Here is a 21,761-nt window from a genome sequence, read left to right as displayed (position 1 = left end):
GGTGAAAAGTATGTGTAATCCTGAGTTTTGGGATATAAATTTCTCCATGTATCATAGAGGTCGTGTGTATGAATGAGTTGAGAGAGTAATTTGCTGTTGTGTGCGGAGGATTTGATGGGAGACTTGTTGTGTGTGCGTTTGATGTCCAGGGAGGGATCTAGGGTGCAGTTACAGTCGCCGCACACGATTAAGTGACCTTGTTTGATGGATGAAATTCTTTTGAATGCCTTGCCTAGAAACGAAATTTGAGCCTCATTGGGGGCGTAAAGGGATGTTACTGTCACCATTATTCCATTTAATTCTCCTACCAATATAAGTAACCTGCCTTCTTTGTCAGTATATTGTTTGTGTAATGTGAACACCCAGTCCGTGTGGAATAATATTGCAACTCCTTTAGATTTTGTTTGCGAGTGAGCAAAATAAGCTGTATGGTACTTCGGGGAACGAAGTTGGGGAGGGTTTTTGCTCGAAAAGTGAGTCTCCTGTACACATACAATAGCCGCCTTTGAGTTATGCATTTACTGTACTAATTGTTTTCTCTTATAAGGGCTATTGAGGCCTTTGGCATTTATGGAGAGGATTGTCATTGATTTAGGGGCCATAATGAGTTAGGATCAATAGGGCTATGGGGCGAACTATCCTGGTGGAAGGTGTAGTGCGAGCTCTGAGTACCTGGAGCCATGAGAGCTTTGGGTCTTTCTGAATCTTTGAAGCCATGCAGGCAGAACGAGTGGTCACGGGGGGACGGCAGGTAGTACGTCTTTCCTGCACTGGGTTTTCCTGGGAACCATCTAGGTGGGGAACAAAAGGGGGGTGGGGGAGGGGAAACACAGAAGAGAAAATACACCAGTAACGAAAGTATTTACATACATAACCCTTGGTAAGGTTAACAAACGTAGTCATTCTCGGGGTAAAACTGTAATACCCAGGAGTGACTCGACGAGGGGCTTTGAGGCTCCTCCCGACCTATGGATTGTATCCTTAAATTTGTATAATACTAACAATAACCACATATGTGAGTTCTGAAGAACCGTAACTTACATAATACACAATACACAATGCACAACACCCGCCCTCAGAGAGCACTTGATTGGGGCTTAAACAGTATTTGGGTATGAACATAACTGGGAGCGCATGGGGTATGTTGGGGTACCACCTTGCGTAAACACAAGTGGTATGGGTTTAGTGGGCGAGTTGTCAAAGGTTTGTTAAATCATCAAAATAGCATTGAGAAACATTTTTCAGAAATTATACGAGTTGGAAATGTACGACAACGTGCACCCGGGAATAGTGAGGTTGCGCAATAAGTAACTAAGATGCAGGCCAACTTGGCGGTAATAGAGGAACGATTGGAAGCGTGAGTTAAATAACGCTGAGTGGGCACCACGTGGCGTGGGCAAGGCCCATGAGGCGTACCTGAAAGTGGGCCTACTTTCAAACATAATGATCAGTTAGGGCAAAGACATATATATAGTGCCCATATCGGCAAAATAACAACGCTAAGGCAAACCTCAGAATAACATAACCTGCAAGTAGATAGATAAGTTAAAGCGTTCAAGGGGCTTTGGCTGGAGATTTAGCCATTTGCCACTCTGCCTGGAACCTCTTAGGTGGCGCAGTCTCAGCGGGTTCTGGTCCTTTGGGCGATCCAGTCCATAGACCCCAGGATGTAATCAGCTTCATACCTTCTTTCGGATCATTCGCCACATAGTTCCGACCTTGTCGCCATATAACCAGTTTTGTGGGATAACCCCATTTGTAGAGTACGTTGTTGTTTCGTAAAGTCTTAGTGATCGTGATGAACTCCTTCCTCTTCGCCATCGTGGCCGCCGATAGGTCCGCGTATAGAGCGATGTGTTGGTGAGGTTCTGGCAAAGTTGAAAGTTTCCTCGCCGCCAGTAGTAGTGTTTCTTTATGCGCATAATAGTGGAACCTGACAATAACATCCTTTGGGACTTCGGTTGATAAGCGAGCCGGGCGCGGTAGTCTATGCATCCGGTCGTAGGCCCATGCTGAGTCGGGCAGGCTCGGGACTAGAGACTTGCACAGGGAAAGAATGTAAGCAGGCATAGCATCGCTGGATACATCATCCGGTATGCCTCTAAAACGCACATTTTGTCTTCTAGACCTGTCTTCCATGTCCGCCATTTTGGTTTTCAGCATTGCGTTTTCTTCCGAAAGTACCTGGAGTTTGTCCGCTATGTCATTGTGGGCCGCACATAATTCATCCGTTTTGTTTTCCAGGTTATTCGTTCTTTCACCTAAGTTGGAGATTTCTTTGTGCAGTTCACCAGTTATGCGATGAAAATCGGCTGTTATTGTCGCCCGGAGTTCTTGCAGCATTTTGTGGAGGCCGCGCTCCGTAACCGGGCCCTCTGAGTACTTGGTAGTGTGCGTTTCGTAGTCAGACTGGCCATCCGACAGGTTAAGCGCATCGTCGCCATCTTGGGTTTCTTTGCGTCGCTCAGATCTTTTCGTTCTGGCCGTTTCAGAGAGTTTTAGTTGTTTAGTTGAGGGCATGGTGTGCCTGTGCATTCGCTACGGCAGGGCAGGTGAGTTTTATCAAGTTTTATCGATAAATGCTGTGAATAAAGTAGCTTTTAGGTCGGGATGTTGGCGGAGCTCCTAAGCCATGCGACCGCTCTCACCGGAAGTCAGACACGCCCCCCCTGGATATAGCTGTTTACATCAACTTTTTTGAAAAAAAGTTCTCGTTTTGATGTAGTTATCTTCTATGTAGATTTCTAGATCTAAAAAATGAATATTCTTGTTACTAATTTCTTGAGTTAATACAATATTCCATTCATTACTATTTAAAAAGTTTAAAAAGGCTAAAACTTCAGATTTTTCTCCCTTCCAAATAAAAAAGATATCATCAATATATCTTTTGTATAGGACCAGGTTCGCGCTCCAGTCATGCGAAGAGTACACAAACCTATTTTCCCAATAGGCCATGAACAAATTCGCATAACTGGGCGCGAACCTGGTCCCCATAGCTGTACCCCTGCGTTGTAGATAATACTCACCCTCGAACCAAAAAAGTTATGGCGGAGGATAAACAAAATCCCCTCCATTATAAAGTCCACCTGGTCCGAGGGATAAAGTGCCGACATCTCTAAAAAATAGCGGGTAGCCTCACAACCTAATTGGTGGTCGATACAGGTATACAAACTAGTGACATCACAGGTCACTAAGATAAATAATGAATAAAAAGAAAAAATACCATCGAGATTTAAATGATTATGCTAACAATTGCATCCGAAAAAAACCAAGAGCATCCAAACTGAAAAAATCTAAAACATATGCCCAAAAGCAATATGGGACTAATTACCATCAAGTCCCAAAATCACCTGTAGAGAGATCCCCTAAAAGAAACTATCAAACTCAGGAGTGGGTGGAAGTAAAGAGGAGAAATAGATATAAAAGAGAGGATCAATATAGAGATAGACCTATTCAACAGGAGTTTGAAAGATATGAAAGACCACCCACACCACGCATAAGGGTAGAACGAAGGGAGCCTGATAGGTCTGTGAAACCATTGAGTTCACAGAGAAATGAAATCTCCACACATAATCGTTTTGAACCCATTAGAAATATGAGAGAGAATGGAGAAAGGTCTTTTTTAGAAAAAAACTGGAGAGGACCAAATGTAAGAACCCCTATAGCAACCAAAAGGAGACACTGGGATATAGAAGAAGGGGAAATAGAGGAGGGAAGAAACTGGAAAGATCAAAAAGGAAAGCTGATGAGGAGATAAAGATTTTTAATCTATCTAAAAAAAATTTTAAACCCAGCTCACATTAGGATTTTAAATAAAGGTCTAAAATTCGCACCTAGCTGTACCCTAAATAAATTTGAGACATATAAAGACTTAAATAGGTTCATGAGAAAACTATGTTTAAATTTTTTTTTAATAATAGACCAACTAATTAAATAGAGCCTACAAATACCCCGACCCGAGAATATAAGCATACTGACCTTAAACCAATATCAAAATGTTATCCTATTCATTTAAAATCTAATAGTATGAAAGTATTTGAAAGGGCATGCATTAAAGATATGAAGGAAATGAAACCAAATAAAAAGAATAACCTTACTATTCAAGAAAAAAATGCTATGGAGGACTTAAAGAAAGATGCCACTATAGTCATTAAACCGGCTGATAAGGGCGGGGGGATAGCCATTATGGATAGAGACACTTATGTTAAGGAGATATATCGCCAACTAAGTGACACAGGTACCTATCAAAAACTTGATAAAAATCCTCAAAATGATATAAAGAAGAATTATGAAATATATCTCAACCAAGGATTAAATAAGGGCATCCTTACCCAAAAAGAGCAAGCCTTTTTAAACATCAGTATGCCGCGCATACCAGTTATCTACATATTACCTAAACTACACAAAAATATGCAAGACCCCCCGGGTAGACCCATAGTCTCCGGTGTAGGGTCATTGTTGTCTAATTTATCCAAATATGTACATACTCACCTTCAGCCCATTGTTAAAACCAATACTTCATACTTGAAAGACTTTATGAGCTTATTACAAATATTAAATGGTTTTAAATGGGAGGAAGATTTTATCTTAGTGACCTGTGATGTCACTAGTTTGTATACCTGTATCGACCACCAATTAGGTTGTGAGGCTACCCGCTACTTTTTAGAGATGTCGGCACTTTATCCCTCGGACCAGGTGGACTTTATAATGGAGGGGATTTTGTTTATCCTCCGCCATAACTTTTTTTGGTTCGAGGGTGAGTATTATCTACAACGCAGGGGTAAAGCTATGGGGACCAGGTTCGCGCCCAGTTATGCGAATTTGTTCATGGCCTATTGGGAAAATAGGTTTGTGTACTCTTCGCATGACTGGAGTGCGAACCTGGTCCTATACAAAAGATATATTGATGATATCTTTTTTATTTGGAAGGGAGAAAAATCTGAAGTTTTAGCCTTTTTAAACTTTTTAAATAGTAATGAATGGAATATTGTATTAACTTAAGAAATTAGTAACAAGAATATTCATTTTTTAGATCTAGAAATCTACATAGAAGATAACTACATCAAAACGAGAACTTTTTTTCAAAAAAGTTGATGTAAACAGCTATATCCACACAGAGAGCTGCCACCACCAACCGTGGTTGGAGAATATTCCAAGGGGACAGTTTCTAAGGCTCAAACGGAACTGTACCGACTTGGAGTCTTTTGACAACCAGGCAGACACTCTGAAACAACAATTTTTAAATCGTGGATATAAGCTAGAAAAATTGAATTATGATATAAACAAAGTCAGAGACTTAGATAGGACTTCCCTTCTGAAATACAAACCGACTAAAACCAAAGACAAAACAGATTCTACTATACCACTTATTTTTAATTATAGTAAGGATCAGAAACAATTAAAACGAATTTTAAATAAGAATTGGCACATTCTACAACAGGATCTAGAAATCCAACCGTTCATAGATAATAGACCAAAATTGGTATTTAGGGGAGCCAAAAGTCTTAAAAACATATTGACTTCAAGTTATATAGATGTTACCAATACCAATTTTTTAGAATCCTTTAAAGATGGAAAAAAGGGATTCTTTTATTGTGGTGAATGTATGGGCTGCAAAAATCACAAACCCCTAAATCGTAAAATTGAGAATTTTAAGTCTAGGGGAGGTAACCCTATGTATAAGATAGATTAGTTTATTTCCTGCCATTCAAAAAGTGTCGTTTATCTGCTCACGTGTCCTTGCGGGCTCCAATATGTTGGGAAAACATCCAGGTGTCTTAAGACAAGGATACGTGAGTATATTTATAATATCAGGAGGGGATTTTTAAAACACAATGTATCATTACATTTTTTAAAGTGCCATGGAGGAGACCCCTCCGGACTTCAATTTGTTGGCATACAAAGGACGGAAGCCCATTGGAGAGGAGGGGGTCTGGAATCGACGTTGAGCTGCTGCGAGATGAAGTGGATATTTAATCTGGACACTTTGTCTCCCAGCGGACTCAACGTCGATTTTGAGTTGACAGCACTTATCTGATTTTGTAAATTCCACTCCTTTTATATTTTCTATTTTTTATTCTCAGTTTTTTAAAAAGTAAATAAAAATCCTTTTTTATTGATAATTTTTATTAAATATTAGTGATTTTTATCAATATTAATGATCTTTTACTAACAATCTTTGTCTCCTCTTTTACAGATGTAGTACACATCTTCCCCTTTTGTGTAAAATCTCCTTTTAAAATTAGACATCTATTATTCACCTGTAGAAGTGTGTTTCACTTTAAGGGGATTATCCTCCTAATATTATGGATATGTTATTTTTGATGCAAATGTGCTATATGTAGCACTATTTTATGTATAAACATGTTTTTTAAGTATATCTTTGTATTGAAATGTATAATAAATGTATATGATATTTTATATTGAAATTTTCTGTATGTAGTGGCACGTGACCAGACGAATGGTCACATGACACGGATGCACAATGAACCCGGAAGTGAAGAAAAACGCTGCGAAAACGGCGCCAAATTCAAAGGAAGGACCACTATTTGAACGAAAGAAAGGCAACAGCAACCACACACTTTGACAAAGACCTGGAGGTCGAAACGCGTTAGTGCTGTGGAAACCTACTTATGTTATTTTAGCTTATTTTATCTCTTGTATTGTATCCAGTAAAGCTTTATTTACCTTTACCCAATTGGATATCCTGAATTATTGAGAGGCTGGAAAAAGAGCTATCCTGGTGGGGAGTCTGAAAGCCTGAATAAGCTTATTATTCACCTGCCATTGAAGTCAGAGCCAGCTCTATGTGGCTCTGCATACTGTGAGTGACCCATTACCCTCTTTTTATTGAATTTCCTTTTAAAACAGTGTTACACTATATATATATGTTTTTATTATAGGAAAATCATCGTACTAAGTATACCATATTGTGTGTATATTTTGCTTGCACCCCCCTTACACTTCTTTCTTTCACTGTATTTGGAGTGCCATTTAGTGATTTTAGGCACTGGGGGTAGTTGCTTACTTTTAAAGCGCCAATCCACCATTTCTGTGTTGTGTTTGTATTATAGAGGTGTATTTATAAAGAATGCCCTGCATTGATGCAGAAAGGTAAAATAAAAAGTTACGATGGCTGAGGGGACATTTAAACCTTGCCATTTGTCGTCTTGTGATTAATACGGTTATGGCGTGATCACACTCAGAAAGTGAGATGCTTTTTAAAAGTTCCTTAGGATCCTTGTAAGAAACAGGAAGGCAAAATCTGACGAGGATTGTGATGTATTGCAATGTCATGAGCTGTGCTTTGACATGAAAAGGATTGTCTATAATAAGAGATATCCATTTTCAAATTTCAGAAGCCCAACACATCAGAAAGACAATTAACAAAATATTAAAGAAGCATACAAAAATGAATTTGTGCCACTATAGGAACAATCTGCTTCCCCTCCCACCCATCCACTTCCGGCAATATAATGGGTTAAATTACCCTTTAAACACTGATTCGAGCATCAATGTCTCTTGGCGCCGTCTTCGGTTTCGTCCATCACTGACATCAGCCAATCGGGGGAACCTAAAGAGCATGTGCAGCGTGTTTCTCTAAAACTCATTACATACATTCCATTGTTTTACAGGGAATTGGGACAGTGACCCCAGACCCTGTCAATGAGATGAAATGGTCTGAGTGCCTAGAGTGTCACTTTAAGAGATGTAAAAAAAACAAGCACATCAACTAAGCATAACCACATAAATATTTTATTATCAAGATATCTGTAAAAATCATAAATATGCTAAATATTTTTAAATATATTGTTGCCTAGTGACTATATAAATATAGTTATACAAATATAAAGTAAAGCAGTTACCTCATAAGGCATCTAGTGATCACTAGACAAGTGTCCTCGTTTCTTGCTGAACTGAATGTTATCCAAATTTGGACAAATTCAGCAATTCCTACACAATGACACTAACCAAAAACAAAATAATTTGGAACATATCGATACAAGAATGTTCAGATCCATTCCTTTCTTTTTATCTGGATAGCAAATTATGGACTTGTCTATTAAGCCACTGAAACATAACAATTAAGAAAGGGGCTTTTCCCCCTTAATTTTGACTTTTCAGCTGTTAGTAGCTTTCTAATTTGGCATCCTTACATAAGGGATAAGGGAGCTGTTGTGTTTAGTAGATAACTCCCTAATCAGTTATCCTTAAAATGCCAACCTCACATAAGGGTACCATTAGGAAGTTATCTTTTAAACAGCTGCCTGAAAGGTTAAAAGAAAAATGTTTTCTTCTACAAAAATATTTTTTTTTGTAGTAAACCCAGCAGCTCCCTAATGTGTTACCCTTAATTATGACAATCCCTTGTTAGGATGCCAAATTATGAAGCTATTTACCAAACAGCTCAAATGTGAAAATTAAGAAAAAAAATATTTTCTAAATGTTGCTGTTTAATTAGTATGGTAGACATAGATAAGCCTCTAATGTGATACCTTTAATTATGGCAATCCCATACGGGTAAGGATAGCAAATTATGGAGCTATATTTACTAAACAACTGAAGTAACAAAATAAAAATAAAATAAAATAGAGTAAATTAAGGAAAATATCTTTCAGGCAACAGTTTAATAGAGAGCTCCCTAATAGTATTGGTACGTGAGACTGACATTTAAGGATACAAAATTAGGGAGCAATCTACTAAACACAGCAGCTACCCTTAATTATGGCAGTCCCACGTTAAGATATGAAATTAGGGAGCTATCTAATAAACATCTGAAAGGTGAAAATTGCATTTAAAAAGCCATTTTCTTAATTTCGCTTTTTGAGTTGCTATTTGTTAAACAACTCAAAATTAAGGGGGAAAAAAACCTTTTCTTAATTTTGCGGTTTCAGTTGCTATCGCTATACAACTGAAAATACAAGCTTGTCCCTAATTTGGCACCCTTAATCTTGGCAATCCCATAACAAATGAAGAAGATAGCTACTAAACAACTAAAAGGCAAAAAAAGGGAAAGGAGCAAAAATAGAAAAAGATCTTTCAGGCAACTGTTTAAGTGATAACTCCCGAATGGTACCCTTATGTGAGATTGTCATTTTAAGGATTTCTAATTAGGGAACTATCTACTAAACATACTAGCTTCCTATTTTGGCACCCTTAATTATGGCAATCCCATGTAATGATAACAAATTAGGGAGCTATCTAGCAATGACCTAAAAAAACCAAAAAAAAAAGCTTTATTAATTTTGATATTTCAGGCAGCTGTGCAGTATATTTATATCTGATTTGATGCCCTTATGTGGGATTGTGGAGCTATCTACTGTTTTGGTATCCTTTGGGAGAATGGGAATAATTGCATCCAAGCTTTGTTTGGGTTTCGAAATTCCATTCTGAATCAATCATTTCTGAATTTCAGATAACCCAATTAGGTGCAACCAAACATGTTATATATTACTATTAGATATTGATACCCTTTATGTATGTATAACACAATATTACATATTAATAAAATATTTAAAATGGGAACATTACTTAGTTATATGGTAAATGGTGAGCTTTGGCTGAAAACTAAACCTTTGCAAAATTAGGTCTGCTGAGACAATGACCTTAACTCTTTCACTAGCAAGCACGTTTTGTTTGAAAAATATTAGCATAACATTTATTTGAAACAAGAGATGCACAGCTAGTTAGTACATGTTTGTGTATGTTGTAGATTGCTTGTCAAACTTACACAAATTATGTAAACATACACAATTGGAATTTGTTATTTATTCAGTCATCTTTTATAGAGTGTTTAGGTAAAGGAACATTTTAGCATTATACAGTATGTCAGTATATCTGCCAAAACTTCAGGTTAAATGTATTTTTATTTCGCTTGTTAAATTCTTTTGGGGAACTTCACACATAATGTATATTGCACTTCAGTAGAAATCCCAGAATTCTATTCTGCTACTTCTGCTGTGTATAGCAAGATCCCACGTATATACCTTTGCCAGATTTTATAAGTTATAGGGTCAAATTCCAAACTGGCCAATTTTATTTTCATGCCTATTGCAGGACTGTTTCACTAGTGACGGTCCAGTAATAGCTGGGTCATACCACAGTCACCAAGATTCAAGTTATGGTAGGAATTTAAAGAGTCACTGCAACCAGTACATTGGTCATAATTATTCGTAGTAATGAAAACAACATACAGAATACATTACAAAGTTCCTTGGAAATCCTATCATAACAATTATAGTTTTGTAACTTCCTACCTGAACAAAAAGTTTATTTTCTAAGGAGTGGTGCAGGTCATAAACACCTGCTCATTTCCAGTAATGCAGAAATGATTCATTTCCTTGATTCATATTTCCTTGTTAAATTTAAGTCCTTTGCACATTGTTTGCACAACTAATTTTTAAATTAATAATACTGCATGGTTATAAAAATTTAGAGTAAAGTGGGTAAATGGTGAGAGATGATAATTTAGTTTTTTTGTAAATATAATTTTTTATTATTTTCAATGTTCATAGAACAACATGTGGCATCAAGCAAGGTTGGGACACACAGGTCCCTACTATTACGTTTGATATCAGCTAATAGGCTATTAAAGCCAGGTATTGTTCCACCTTGCAGATTGTCAAAGTGTTAGGGGCAGTATGCTGTTAGGGGCCAACGGTGATTCACAGCGATATCTTGCTGTGTGGTTCATTGACTATATTCGCCCACACTTTCCTCTGAATCCCGAAGTAATTGACTGTTTGGACCTGGGTAGTTTCATGATAACGATTTTTTCCTCCCCCTAAGTATTTAATCGTCATCCTTTGCCTATGGGGGTCTAATATTTAGCCATTTGGCAATCTGTTCCCAGTATTCCGCACAGTCTTTTCTCAGATTAGCCTCTGTATTGTATTGACGATATTTAGAGGCTTTCAATTGGTGAACGTCTATCACTTAGCAAACTCGTTTTTCTGTGACTTTGTAATCATTATTTCAGTTCATTTTTCTCTAAGCTATTCAGCACTTTTCGTTATATTATTCTCCTTAGATAGAACTAAGTACTATAGCTCCTGTCACAAGTTAACTATAAACTGCAACATTGTATTGTTGCAGTCTGAATCTACCGGAGGTACTCTGAAAACTTTTGAACAGGTCCTCTGTGTTTGCTATATGTTTTGACATCTGTATCTACTATTCATATTTAGATCAAGTACGTAACCATTATGCATATATCTATTTTAAACTATTAATAGGTATTATCACCTTAACGTTGCAATATTTTTTACCATATTATATTGCAACTATCTATTTTTCATGTTGATTTATTAAATTGCTTATCATCGATTTCCATTTTTGATATATACAGCACTATATGTCTAATTTAACCAATTTATTAAAAGTTATTTCTTAATTTTACTCAGAGCACTCAACTGTTCTATTTTTTTTCATTACTACCTTGGTAGTTTTTTGTGGGTTAACCCCACTATGAGTGTTTCCTTATAGCTTCCATCCCTTCCCCCTTATTGCTCCTGTAAACACGTTTAGGCAGGAATCAGACTAAAATCATTAAGCTGTTTTTGTTAGTCATATTCTAGCATGAGTTCATCAGTGACTCTTAAGTCACAAATACCTTTAGATAACGATATCGGCATTCTCCGTTTACCTAATTAATTGGCAGTGAACAAGTAGAAACTTTTGCTAAATATTAAATCAGAGGGATTTAGGAGAAAGGAATGAACATATAGACTTAAAAGTAGTTAGTAGTGATGTGCCGAACTGTTCGCAGGCGAATAGTTCCTGGCGAACATAGCGTGTTCACGTTCGCCACCGCGGGCGAACACATGCGCGGTTCGATCCGCCCCCTATTTGTCATCATTGAGCAAACTTTGACCCTGTGCCTCACGGTCAGCAGACACATTCCAGCAAATTAGCAGCAGACCCTCCCTTCCAGACCCTCCCACCTCCCTCCCAGCATCCATTTTAGATTCATTCTGAAGCTGCATTCTTAGTGAGAGGAGGCAAAGTGTAGCTGCTGCTCATTAGATAGGGACATTGATAGCTAGGCTAGGGTATTCAGTGTCCACTACAGTCCTGAAGGACTCATCTGATCTCTGCTGTAAGAACAGCACCCCAAAAAGCCCTTTTTAGGGCTAGAACATCAGTCTCTTTTTTTTGTTTTTTTTTTCTGTGTAATGTAATTGCAGTTGCCTGCCTGTCTGCCAGCTTCTGTGTCAGGCTCACAGTGCATACTGTGCCCATTTGCCCAGTGCCACCACTCATATCTGGTGTCACAATAGCTTAAGCTTGACATTTAAAAACAAAACATTTTTTTTCACTGTAATAGATTGAGGAGCAGTTAGTTGTCTGCCAGCTTCTGTGTCAGGCTCACAGTGGATACTGTGCCCACTTGCCCAGTGCCACCACTCATATCTGGAGTCACAATAGCTTAAGCTTGCATTTAAAAAAAATGTTTTTCACTGTAATAGATTGAATAGCAGTTAGTTGTCTGCCAGCTTCTGTGTCAGGCTCACAGTGGATACTGTGCCCACTTGCCCAGTGTCACCACTCATATCTGGTGTGACTATAGCGTGCCTTTAAAAACAAAAAAAGTGTTTCACTGTAAGCTAATAGCAGTTTGATGTCTGCAAGCGTCTGGGTGTCAGGCCTTCAGCGTGTGTTCTTCCAACCTCAGCAAGTGTACTTTGCCACTCATATCTGGTGTCTGTATAGCGTGCTTTTACAAAGAAAAAACGTTTTTCAGTGTAAGCTAATAGCAGTTAGTGTCCTTAAAGCGGGTGTCAGGCCTTCAGCGTGTGCTCTGCCAACCTCAGCAAGTGTACTTTGCCACTCATATCTGGTGTCTGTATAGCGTGCTTTTACAAAGAAAAACGTTTTTCAGTGTAAGCTAATAGCAGTCAGTGTCCTTAAAGCGGGTGTCAGGCCTTCAGCGTGTGCTCTTCCAACCTCAGCAAGTGTACTTTGCCACTCATATCTGGTGTCTCTATAGTGTGCTTTTACAAAGAAAAAACTTTTTCAGTGTAAGCTAATAGCAGTCAGTGTCCTTAAAGCGAGTGTCAGGCCTTCAGCGTGTGCTCTGCCAACCTCAGCAAGTGTACCTTGCCACTCATATCTGGTGTCTTTATAGCGTGCCTTTACAAAGAAAAAACGTTTTTCAGTGTAAGCTAATAGCAGTCACTGTCCTTAAAGCGGGTGTCAGGCCTTCAGCGTGTGCTCTGCCAACCTCAGCAAGTGTACTTTGCCACTCATATCTGGTGTCTCTATAGCGTGCCTTTACAAAGAAAAATAACCCTGTTATAGGTTGAATAGCAGTTAGTTGTCTTCAAGCGGGTGTGTCAGGCCTACAGCGTGTACTCTGCAGACCTCTGCCAGTGCACATTGCCACTCATATCTGGTGTCACAATAGCGTGCATTTAAAACCCAAAAATGTTTTCACTGTTATAGATTGAATAGCATTTAGTTGTCTTCAAGCGGGTGTCAGGCCTACAGAGTGTACTCTGCAGACCTCTGACAGTGCACATTGCCACTCATATCTGGTGTCACAATAGCATGCATTTAAAACCCAAAAACTTTTTTCACTGTTATAGATTGAATAACAGTTAGTTGTCTTCAAGCGGGTGTTAGGCCTACAGCGTGTACTCTGCAGACCTCTGCCAGTGCACATTGCAACTCATATCTGGTGCCACAATAGCATGCATTTAAAACCCAAAAACTTTTTTCACTGTTATAGATTGAATAGCAGTTAGTTGTCTTCAAGCGGGTGTCAGGCCTACAGCGTGTACTTTGCAAACCTCTGCCAGTGCACATTGCCACTCATATCTGGTGTCACAATAGCGTGCATTTAAAACCCAAAAACTTTTTTCACTGTTATAGATTGAATAGCAGTTAGTTGTCTTCAAGCGGGTGTCAGGCCTACAGCGTGTACTTTGCAGACCTCTGCCAGTGCACATTGCCACTAATATCTGGTGTCACAATAGCGTGCATTTAAAACCCAAAAACGTTTTTCACTGTTATAGATTGAATAGCAGTTAGTTGTCTTCAAGCGGGTGTCAGGCCTACAGCGTGTACTCTGCAGACCTCTGCCAGTGCACATTTCCACTCATATCTGGTGTCACAATAGCGTGCATTTAAAACCAAAAAACTTTTTTCACTGTTATAGATTGAATAGCAGTTAGTTGTCTTCAAGCGGGTGTCAGGCCTACAGCGTGTACTTTGCAGACCTCTGCCAGTGCACATTGCCACTAATATCTGGTGTCACAATAGCGTGCATTTAAAACCCAAAAACGTTTTTCACTGTTATAGATTGAATAGCAGTTAGTTGTCTTCAAGCGGGTGTCAGGCCTACAGCGTGTACTCTGCAGACCTCTGCCAGTGCACATTTCCACTCATATCTGGTGTCACAATAGCGTGCATTTAAAACCAAAAAACTTTTTTCACTGTTATAGATTGAATAGCATTTAGTTGTCTGCAAGCGTCAGAAACTCACCCCTTTGCCCGGCGTCTGACACCTGGCTTGTCTGAACTATTAGCCCGCCAGCTTTTACCATACAAGCTGGTGGAGTCTGAGGCGTTCAAAACATTTTTAGCTATTGGGACACCGCAGTGGAAGGTATCCGGCCAAAATTTCTTTGCACAAAAGGCAATCCCCAACCTGTACTCGACTATGCAAAAGGAAGTAATGGCATGTCTGGCACACAGTGTTGGTGCAAGGGTCCATCTGACCACTGATACCTGGTCTGCAAAGCATGGTCAGCTGAGTATATCACCTACACTGCGCATTGGGTAAACCTGCTGACGGCTGCCAAGCATGGAATGCGTGGCTCTGCAGAGGAGTTGGTGACACCGCCACGACTTGCAGGCAGGCCTGCTGCCACCTCCTCTGCTCCTCCTACTCCATCCTCTTCCATAACCTCCTCGGCTGATTCCTCTTCTGCTGCTGCGTCTTGCTCCACATCAACGGCACCCCCCCAGCTCCCCAGGTATTATTCCACATCCCTATTCTGCTCTGTGTCAGTTTGTATCAAGGATCCTTAGGATAGGTGTCAATCCATACCTGCCAAGTGACCCTATGTAGGGGGAACAGTCCCTATTCTGCTCTGTGTCAGTGTGTATCAGGGGCTTTGAGGACAGGTGTCAATCCATATCTGCCAAGTGACCCTATGTAGGGGTAACAGTCTCTATTCTGCTCTGTGTCAGTGTGTATCAGGGTCTCTGAGGACAGGTGTCAATCCATACCTGCCAATTGACCCTATGTAGGGGGAACAGTCTCTATTCTGCTCTTTGTCAGTGTGTATCAGGGATCCTTAGGATAGGTGTCAATCCATATCTGCCAAGTGACCCTATGTAGGGGGAACAGTCCCTATTCTGCTCTGTATCAGTGTGTATCATGGTCTCTGAGGACAGGTTTCAATACATATCTGCCAAGTGACCCTATGTAGGGGTAACAGTCCCTATTCTGCTCTGTGTCAGTGTGTATCATGGTCTCTGAGGACAGGGGTCAATCCATATCTGCCAAGTGACCCTATGTAGGGGGAACAGTCCCTATTCTGCTCTGTGTCAGTGTGTATCATGGTCTCTGAGGACAGGTTTCAATACATATCTGCCAAGTGACCCTATGTAGGGGTAACAGTCCCTATTTTGCTCTGTGTCAGTGTGTATCAGGGGCTTTGAAGACAGTTGTCAATCCATATCTGCCAAGTGAAAAATGTAAGCGTCTTCTGGGTTGGGAGAATTACGGCCATCAAGATTACTTACTACCAAAGATTACTTATATAATGCATTGTGTTCCAATTTAATGCCCCATGTACATTATCAATCAACTGGTATGTTTAATAAATTTTGTAGAGGAGGAATAGCGTATCCAGATATTAAGAAATACCAAGAATCCACTTTATTAACCCATATGATAAGATGGATGGAGAAGGAAAAAAATTTAATTGGTCCCAGATAGAGAATTATTGTTTCATATTCTCTTGCACTTTCTGCCTCCGTGCGTATACCTAATTCCTTTCATGTATCTTTGCTTAAGCCTCTTATCTGTAATAGGTATACTGTCCCTTTTGTCCCTCTTCCTCCTTTGGTTATTGATGGATGGGAGGAGTACAAAGTCTCCTCTATAATTGATTCCAGATTTTCTTTGCAGTACCTGGTTGATTGGAAGGTGTTACGGTTGCCCCCGGCTTGCTGGGGGTTTGATCGCTTTGGATATCCTGGTTCCCGAATCCAGAGAGACGAACGCTGCTTCAATCGGCAAAATCCTGCAAGTGAAGAATCATAACACTAGCTAGAGCACAGCTAGCATACCCTATTCCCTACAAAATGAGACGAGGCTGCAATTTGAGGGTAACACGAACCAGTGGCGGATCCAGGGGGGGCAAAAGGGCAATTGACCCCCCCCCGAGATTCTCCCCTGCCGGCTAATGCAGGGCTGGCATTGTCCAAGTGCCAGCCCTGCAATGTGCCTGTGGACCGGGGAAGGAGATCAGAGATCAGAGATCTCCCTATACGGTCCACAGGAACAGTGCAGGCAGCCGGCAGGGGAGGGAGTGAGAGAGGACCCGGGAGCACTTACCACGGCAACGCTCCAAATCTCGCGAGAGTGAACTCTATCCCTGGAGTGCGGGCTAGAGTTCACCTCACCAATGGAACCACCAGGGAATCCCCACCGGACCACTAGGGATCCAGAAATATCCCCCTCCTCCCAGTAAAGGTAACAAGGGAGCGGGGACATAAAGTATATTTATTTTATTAAATAAAATAAAAAATAAAAGCCTCCCTACCCTCCTTCCCCCCATACAAACACTGCCCCACAAACACTGCCCCCATACACACACTACACACACTGCCCAAATACACACACTACACACACTGCCCCACAAACACTGCCCACCATACACACACTACACACACTGCCCCACAAACACTGCTCCCATACACACACACACTACACACACTGCACCACAAAAACTAAACCACAAACACTGCCCCCCATACACACACTGCCCCCATACACACACTGCCCCCATACACACACTGCCAAACAAACAGTGCCCCCCCACACACTGCACACCCATACACACTGCCCCCATACACACACTGCACAAAAAACACTGCCCCCCCACACCCATTGCACACCCATACACACACTGCCCCACACACACACTGCCCCCATACACACACTGCCTCCATGCACACACTACACACACTGCCCCACAAACACTGCCCCCATACACACACTGCCCCACAAACACTGCTCCCATACACACACACTACACACACTGCCCCACAAACACTGCCCCCATACACACACTGCACCACAAAAACTATCCCACAAACACTGCCCCCCATACACACACTGCCCCCCATACACACACTGCACACCCAAAATTAAAAAGTTAAAAAAAATTTACAGGCCAATGTACCGTTCTCTGCACTGTCAACAAGCAATGCCGATGTCAGGAAACTCATTATAGACACACATAATTACCTGAGAACATTAGTTAAACCATCTGCAAGCAACATGTTAAAAATGGTAAGAACATCTTGCATTTAACATATCTATTTTATCTGTCTATCTATAAATTATTATTTTTTCTAACAAGCATGATAATATACAAATTCATGAAATGTATGAAAAGGAATACATCATATTATCGTTTTCTCTCCAAATCTTTTCTGAGCATATCATTTACAGAAAAATGGCTTAATTAATGGCATTTAATAAATTATTAGAAATAGCAGCTTTTGCTTTGGAGTGTAACTCCCTGTATTCTCCACAACATTGCCACAACGTGCCCCTGGTTCAACTTATGATGACAACAACCAAGATACTAAAATATATTTTTACTTTGTCACTTGAAGAATCATAATAATGAATGATTTTCTAAACTTGCATTAAACCAAACACAGTTGTTAAAGGGTTTCTCCAGGCACGATGACCACTTCAGTAATTTTAAGTGGTCGTGGTGCCTGGAATCAATATGGGCAGTAGCAAATTTGCAGTGTTTAGCCCTTTTTCTGTCAAAGGTGTAACCCCATGTCTTTAGTCATCCCAGAACTCCTGGTGGGCTACTGTCTGTTCTATACAGGTACTCTCTGCCAATCTGAATAGAGAAGGGATCAGCATCCATCTTCTGCAGCTTTGCAGAAGCTGGATGTATGTGAACAGAGCTAGAAGGACCCTCAGTGCCTAGTGTAAGATACCAAAACATTTTGCAAAACATTTTATCCAATTACCGGGGAACTGGACCAGAGTATAGGCTAGGCTGTAGTCGTTATGATGTTTTAAGAAGAAGCATCTGTAAGTTGCTTTTTACATTATAATTAAGGTATATCTCTAATGTGTTGACATTAGTCAACCAAAGGTCTTCTTCTCCTATTGGAGTTTGTCTCTAAACACCAAATCTCAGATTGCAAAATGTGGGCAAACGTAGCAGACTGGAAGAATAATCCAGTCACTTATTATCACAACTTGCATGTTTTTGTATATTGACTTTGACAACAAAATGGAGTTTAGTGAATCAGTCCTGATGGGTTCTCAAAAAGAAAATGTTGGTTGAAATCTTAGTTCAAAAATTGATATAGGAGACTGATAAAGGAGAATTGAAGAATCTCTGTTAATTGCATCAAACCCATCCACATTAATGGCACTTGATGTTTTCTTTCTGCAATGAAAATGAAAGATGTGGCCTTTCAGTATACTATCTCTATGACTGATTCTTGACTTGTTCTTGATCCAGGTGTGGAATGATGCTGCAGCTCAGACAGCAGCAAGGTATGCCAGCCAGTGCATCGCTGGTCATAGTGCTCCAAATCTCAGAACAATCCCAAGTAAGTGACAATATGTCTTCAGTTATAGACTGAATGTAATGAAGTCATCAGTGCTAGCAACTCTGATAAAAACTATGCAACCTTGAAGCAAATGATCATGCATTTCCCTTATAGGGATTTAGAATATGTAGAAGCTCTGACTGGGAGTGAATTTCACACTCAGGCAGGAAACATTAAATAATAAATTCCTTATGTTCATCAGACTTACCTCTGTCATTCACAAGGGATCCGGCTCTCAAGAAACACAATAGCAGTTAAGGCATGAATTAGCCATTCTTGGACTAACAAAATAGTACAAAAATAAAGAATCATGATGCGCTATTAAGACCTAGAAATACTGACTTTTACAGCAGAACAAGATGACAATCCTACATAAAAAATACACAAAATTATTTTCAAAGTCTGTCATAACAAAGGTCATCATCACTTTGAAAAATTAATTATGTATTTATATGAAGTGTCATATTCAAATGCATACAGCAATAAAATCTAACTGTAACCATTTACATATTAGGGGATTCATGTAAACTGACATGCTGAGGTGGAAAACTGTAGAATAAAATTATTTTATTCCACATTTTTCGGCTCAGATACCAACTCAACAAAAGTTACGAACATTTGATTTCCAGATAACCCATCTAAGAAAAGAGAGATAAATATGACAATATATATTCATGAGAACACATTTTATTAGTCATGGTTAACTAGATAAAATTAACTGGCGATCTGGGGTTAACTTTACCGCATGATGGACCTGGTCCGTCATTCGGCGTTAACTGCTTCCCTGTCATGACGGACCAGATCCGTCATCCGTCAGGAAGGGGTTAACTAGATAAAATTCTCCAAGTTTGATGTATCTTAAGTTTGGTCATTTGGGCCTAAAACGTAAAATTCATTTTGAAATCACTGTTAATTTCCCGACAATTCACAGAATAAAGCTGATTGTGCATGTGCGGATGCATTTAAGGATACAAAAAAAACTAAAAAAAAATTTCCTTGTGCATTTTAGATTTCAATTGTGGTGAAAATATATTTCTATCAACATTTAAAGCCTCTTGGGATGATGTGCTTAAATCATTTTATAGTGAAGTTGTTGATTTTATATATGGGTATGGACCAAGACTTCCAAATATACAGACTGGTCATTATACACAGGTAAGTCCTACCATACAGAACATATAATCTGCGTTTAAAGTGTACATTAAATACAATTACATAAATATATACCTTTCAGTAGTGATATAGCATTGACTATGTTCACATTATACAGAGTTTTATAAGTGGGTGATGTATTCTAATGCAAGGTTGACCTGCAACAGTCACCCAGAACCTTGCCATAAAAACTCCTTGCGAAAGTCCATCATTTGGTAAACCTCTGCTCCTCTAATAAATCAAAGAGATACAATTCCAGAGACCTTTCATATCCTTTGTAATATTAAGGAACTTTTGAAATTACAAGGATAAGCCTGATGGGGTGCATTTTCCTAAACTATTAACATATTTGCCACCCAATGAGATAAATATACTGCATATCGGCTAATTCTACAGGAACATATAGTAAAGTGGAGATAGTGGGAATGTCTTTTTTTTTTTACCACATTTAAACAAATGTCTTTTTTTACCACATTTAAACACATCTCTCTCATATTAAAAGCAGAACTAATTTAATTATAGACTTAATTCTAATATTTTATATTGTTACAGCTTACGTGGGCCACTTCCTTTCAGGTTGGATGCGCTGTTGCCCAGTGCTCAAATGCTAAATACACATACAACTATGTCTGCCATTACTGTCCACCGTAAGTATTAATGAATAATTTCTGTCAGTAAAATCTTTGTCTTTTGTTTATCTTTATAATCTCTCGGTAATAATCATGTTGACCAATTATTATTTATGATAATTTTAGAGGAAACTTCAATAGCTCAATTGGCTTCCCATACAAAGCTGGAAAGGCATGTGGAGATTGCCCATCATCATGTGAAAATGGCCTGTGCAGTAAGTAATGAAATGCAACTGTTTTTCCATCCATCATTTCACACATCCATCTATCTTCTCTCTCTCTCTCTCTCTGTTTTTATCTTTCTTTGTCTGATTTATCTGTCTATACGTCTGTTTTTTTGTCTTTTCTGTTTTCTTGTCAGTCTGTTTATAGTAGAAGTTTTATAGTTCTCTGATGATATTATTATTCATGATATAAATTATTTGTTCATCTTTTTTTGCTGTTTTTTAAAATTAATTATTTTTTTTTTGTTTTCCAGCAAATCCTTGTCCCTTGCAGGACTGGTTTGCCGACTGCAAAGAATTTTATTTTGGACAAAAATGTGATGCAGACCTTGATAGAGATTGTCCTGCTACTTGCCGGTGCTCTAATAATCAAATAAAATAGCACTCTAGTATTTTTCCAGTTGCAAAAGTGTAACATAATTTATTATGTATTGTTTATGTATGATGTTACATCAATATTAATGTAAAAGAATATTATTTGCTACATGCCAGTATTATTATAATTAATTAATACAAAATATGGATTATATATATATCATATATGTAATGTATATGTAATATTGTATCCATGTTACCTGTTAAAATATGCAACAATTTAAAATGTTCCATCCTGTTTAAAGAAGCACCAGTATATTTATTATTATTATTATTATTATTATTACTATTACTATTACTATTATTATTATTATTATTATTATCAGTAATTTCTGATTGAAAACATTTATTTTCAAATAGTTGTTCATATACATATATATTAAATTAAACATTTGATCATGCATATTTATTTTAATAAAAACTATCAAACTGATTATGTGATGTTAAGTGTATTTTACTTGCTCTAAATCATTGAAATTAATTTTGTAATTAACTAATACCTAATTTATAACAACTTTTTAAGGCAAAAAAGGTAAATTTAGAAACTAGTGCT

At 38.8% G+C, this 21,761-nt stretch overlaps 1 protein-coding gene across 1 annotated transcript; it reads left to right on the top strand.

Annotated features, from left to right (window-relative positions):
• The first annotated feature begins 3,202 nt into the window (after window positions 1-3,202).
• On the top strand, window positions 3,203-21,215 carry LOC134586135 (cysteine-rich venom protein-like). The gene is made up of 7 exons (XM_063441644.1): window positions 3,203-3,649; window positions 17,411-17,530; window positions 18,738-18,828; window positions 19,838-19,983; window positions 20,533-20,627; window positions 20,736-20,824; window positions 21,088-21,215. Exons 1-7 carry the CDS (start codon window positions 3,203-3,205, stop codon window positions 21,213-21,215), a joined length of 1,116 nt encoding a protein of 371 aa, XP_063297714.1.
• Window positions 21,216-21,761: the final 546 nt, after the last annotated feature.

The sequence above is a fragment of the Pelobates fuscus genome, chromosome 2 (assembly GCF_036172605.1).
Source record: "Pelobates fuscus isolate aPelFus1 chromosome 2, aPelFus1.pri, whole genome shotgun sequence".
Lineage (NCBI taxonomy): Eukaryota > Metazoa > Chordata > Amphibia > Anura > Pelobatidae > Pelobates > Pelobates fuscus.
The sequence above is the reverse complement of the archived record's forward strand: the minus strand, read 5'-3'. Positions and strand labels throughout refer to the sequence as shown.

Excerpts from the sequence above, each read along its gene's own strand:
- LOC134586135 (XM_063441644.1), top strand. The coding sequence starts at position 3,203 with ATGAATAAAAAGAAAAAATACCATCGAGATTTAAATGATTATGCTAAC. Across the intron at positions 3,650-17,410 it reads AAAACTGGAGAGGACCAAAT|GCCAATGTACCGTTCTCTGC; the intron begins GTAAGAACCCCT and ends AAAAATTTACAG. Across the intron at positions 20,628-20,735 it reads GTCTGCCATTACTGTCCACC|AGGAAACTTCAATAGCTCAA; the intron begins GTAAGTATTAAT and ends TGATAATTTTAG.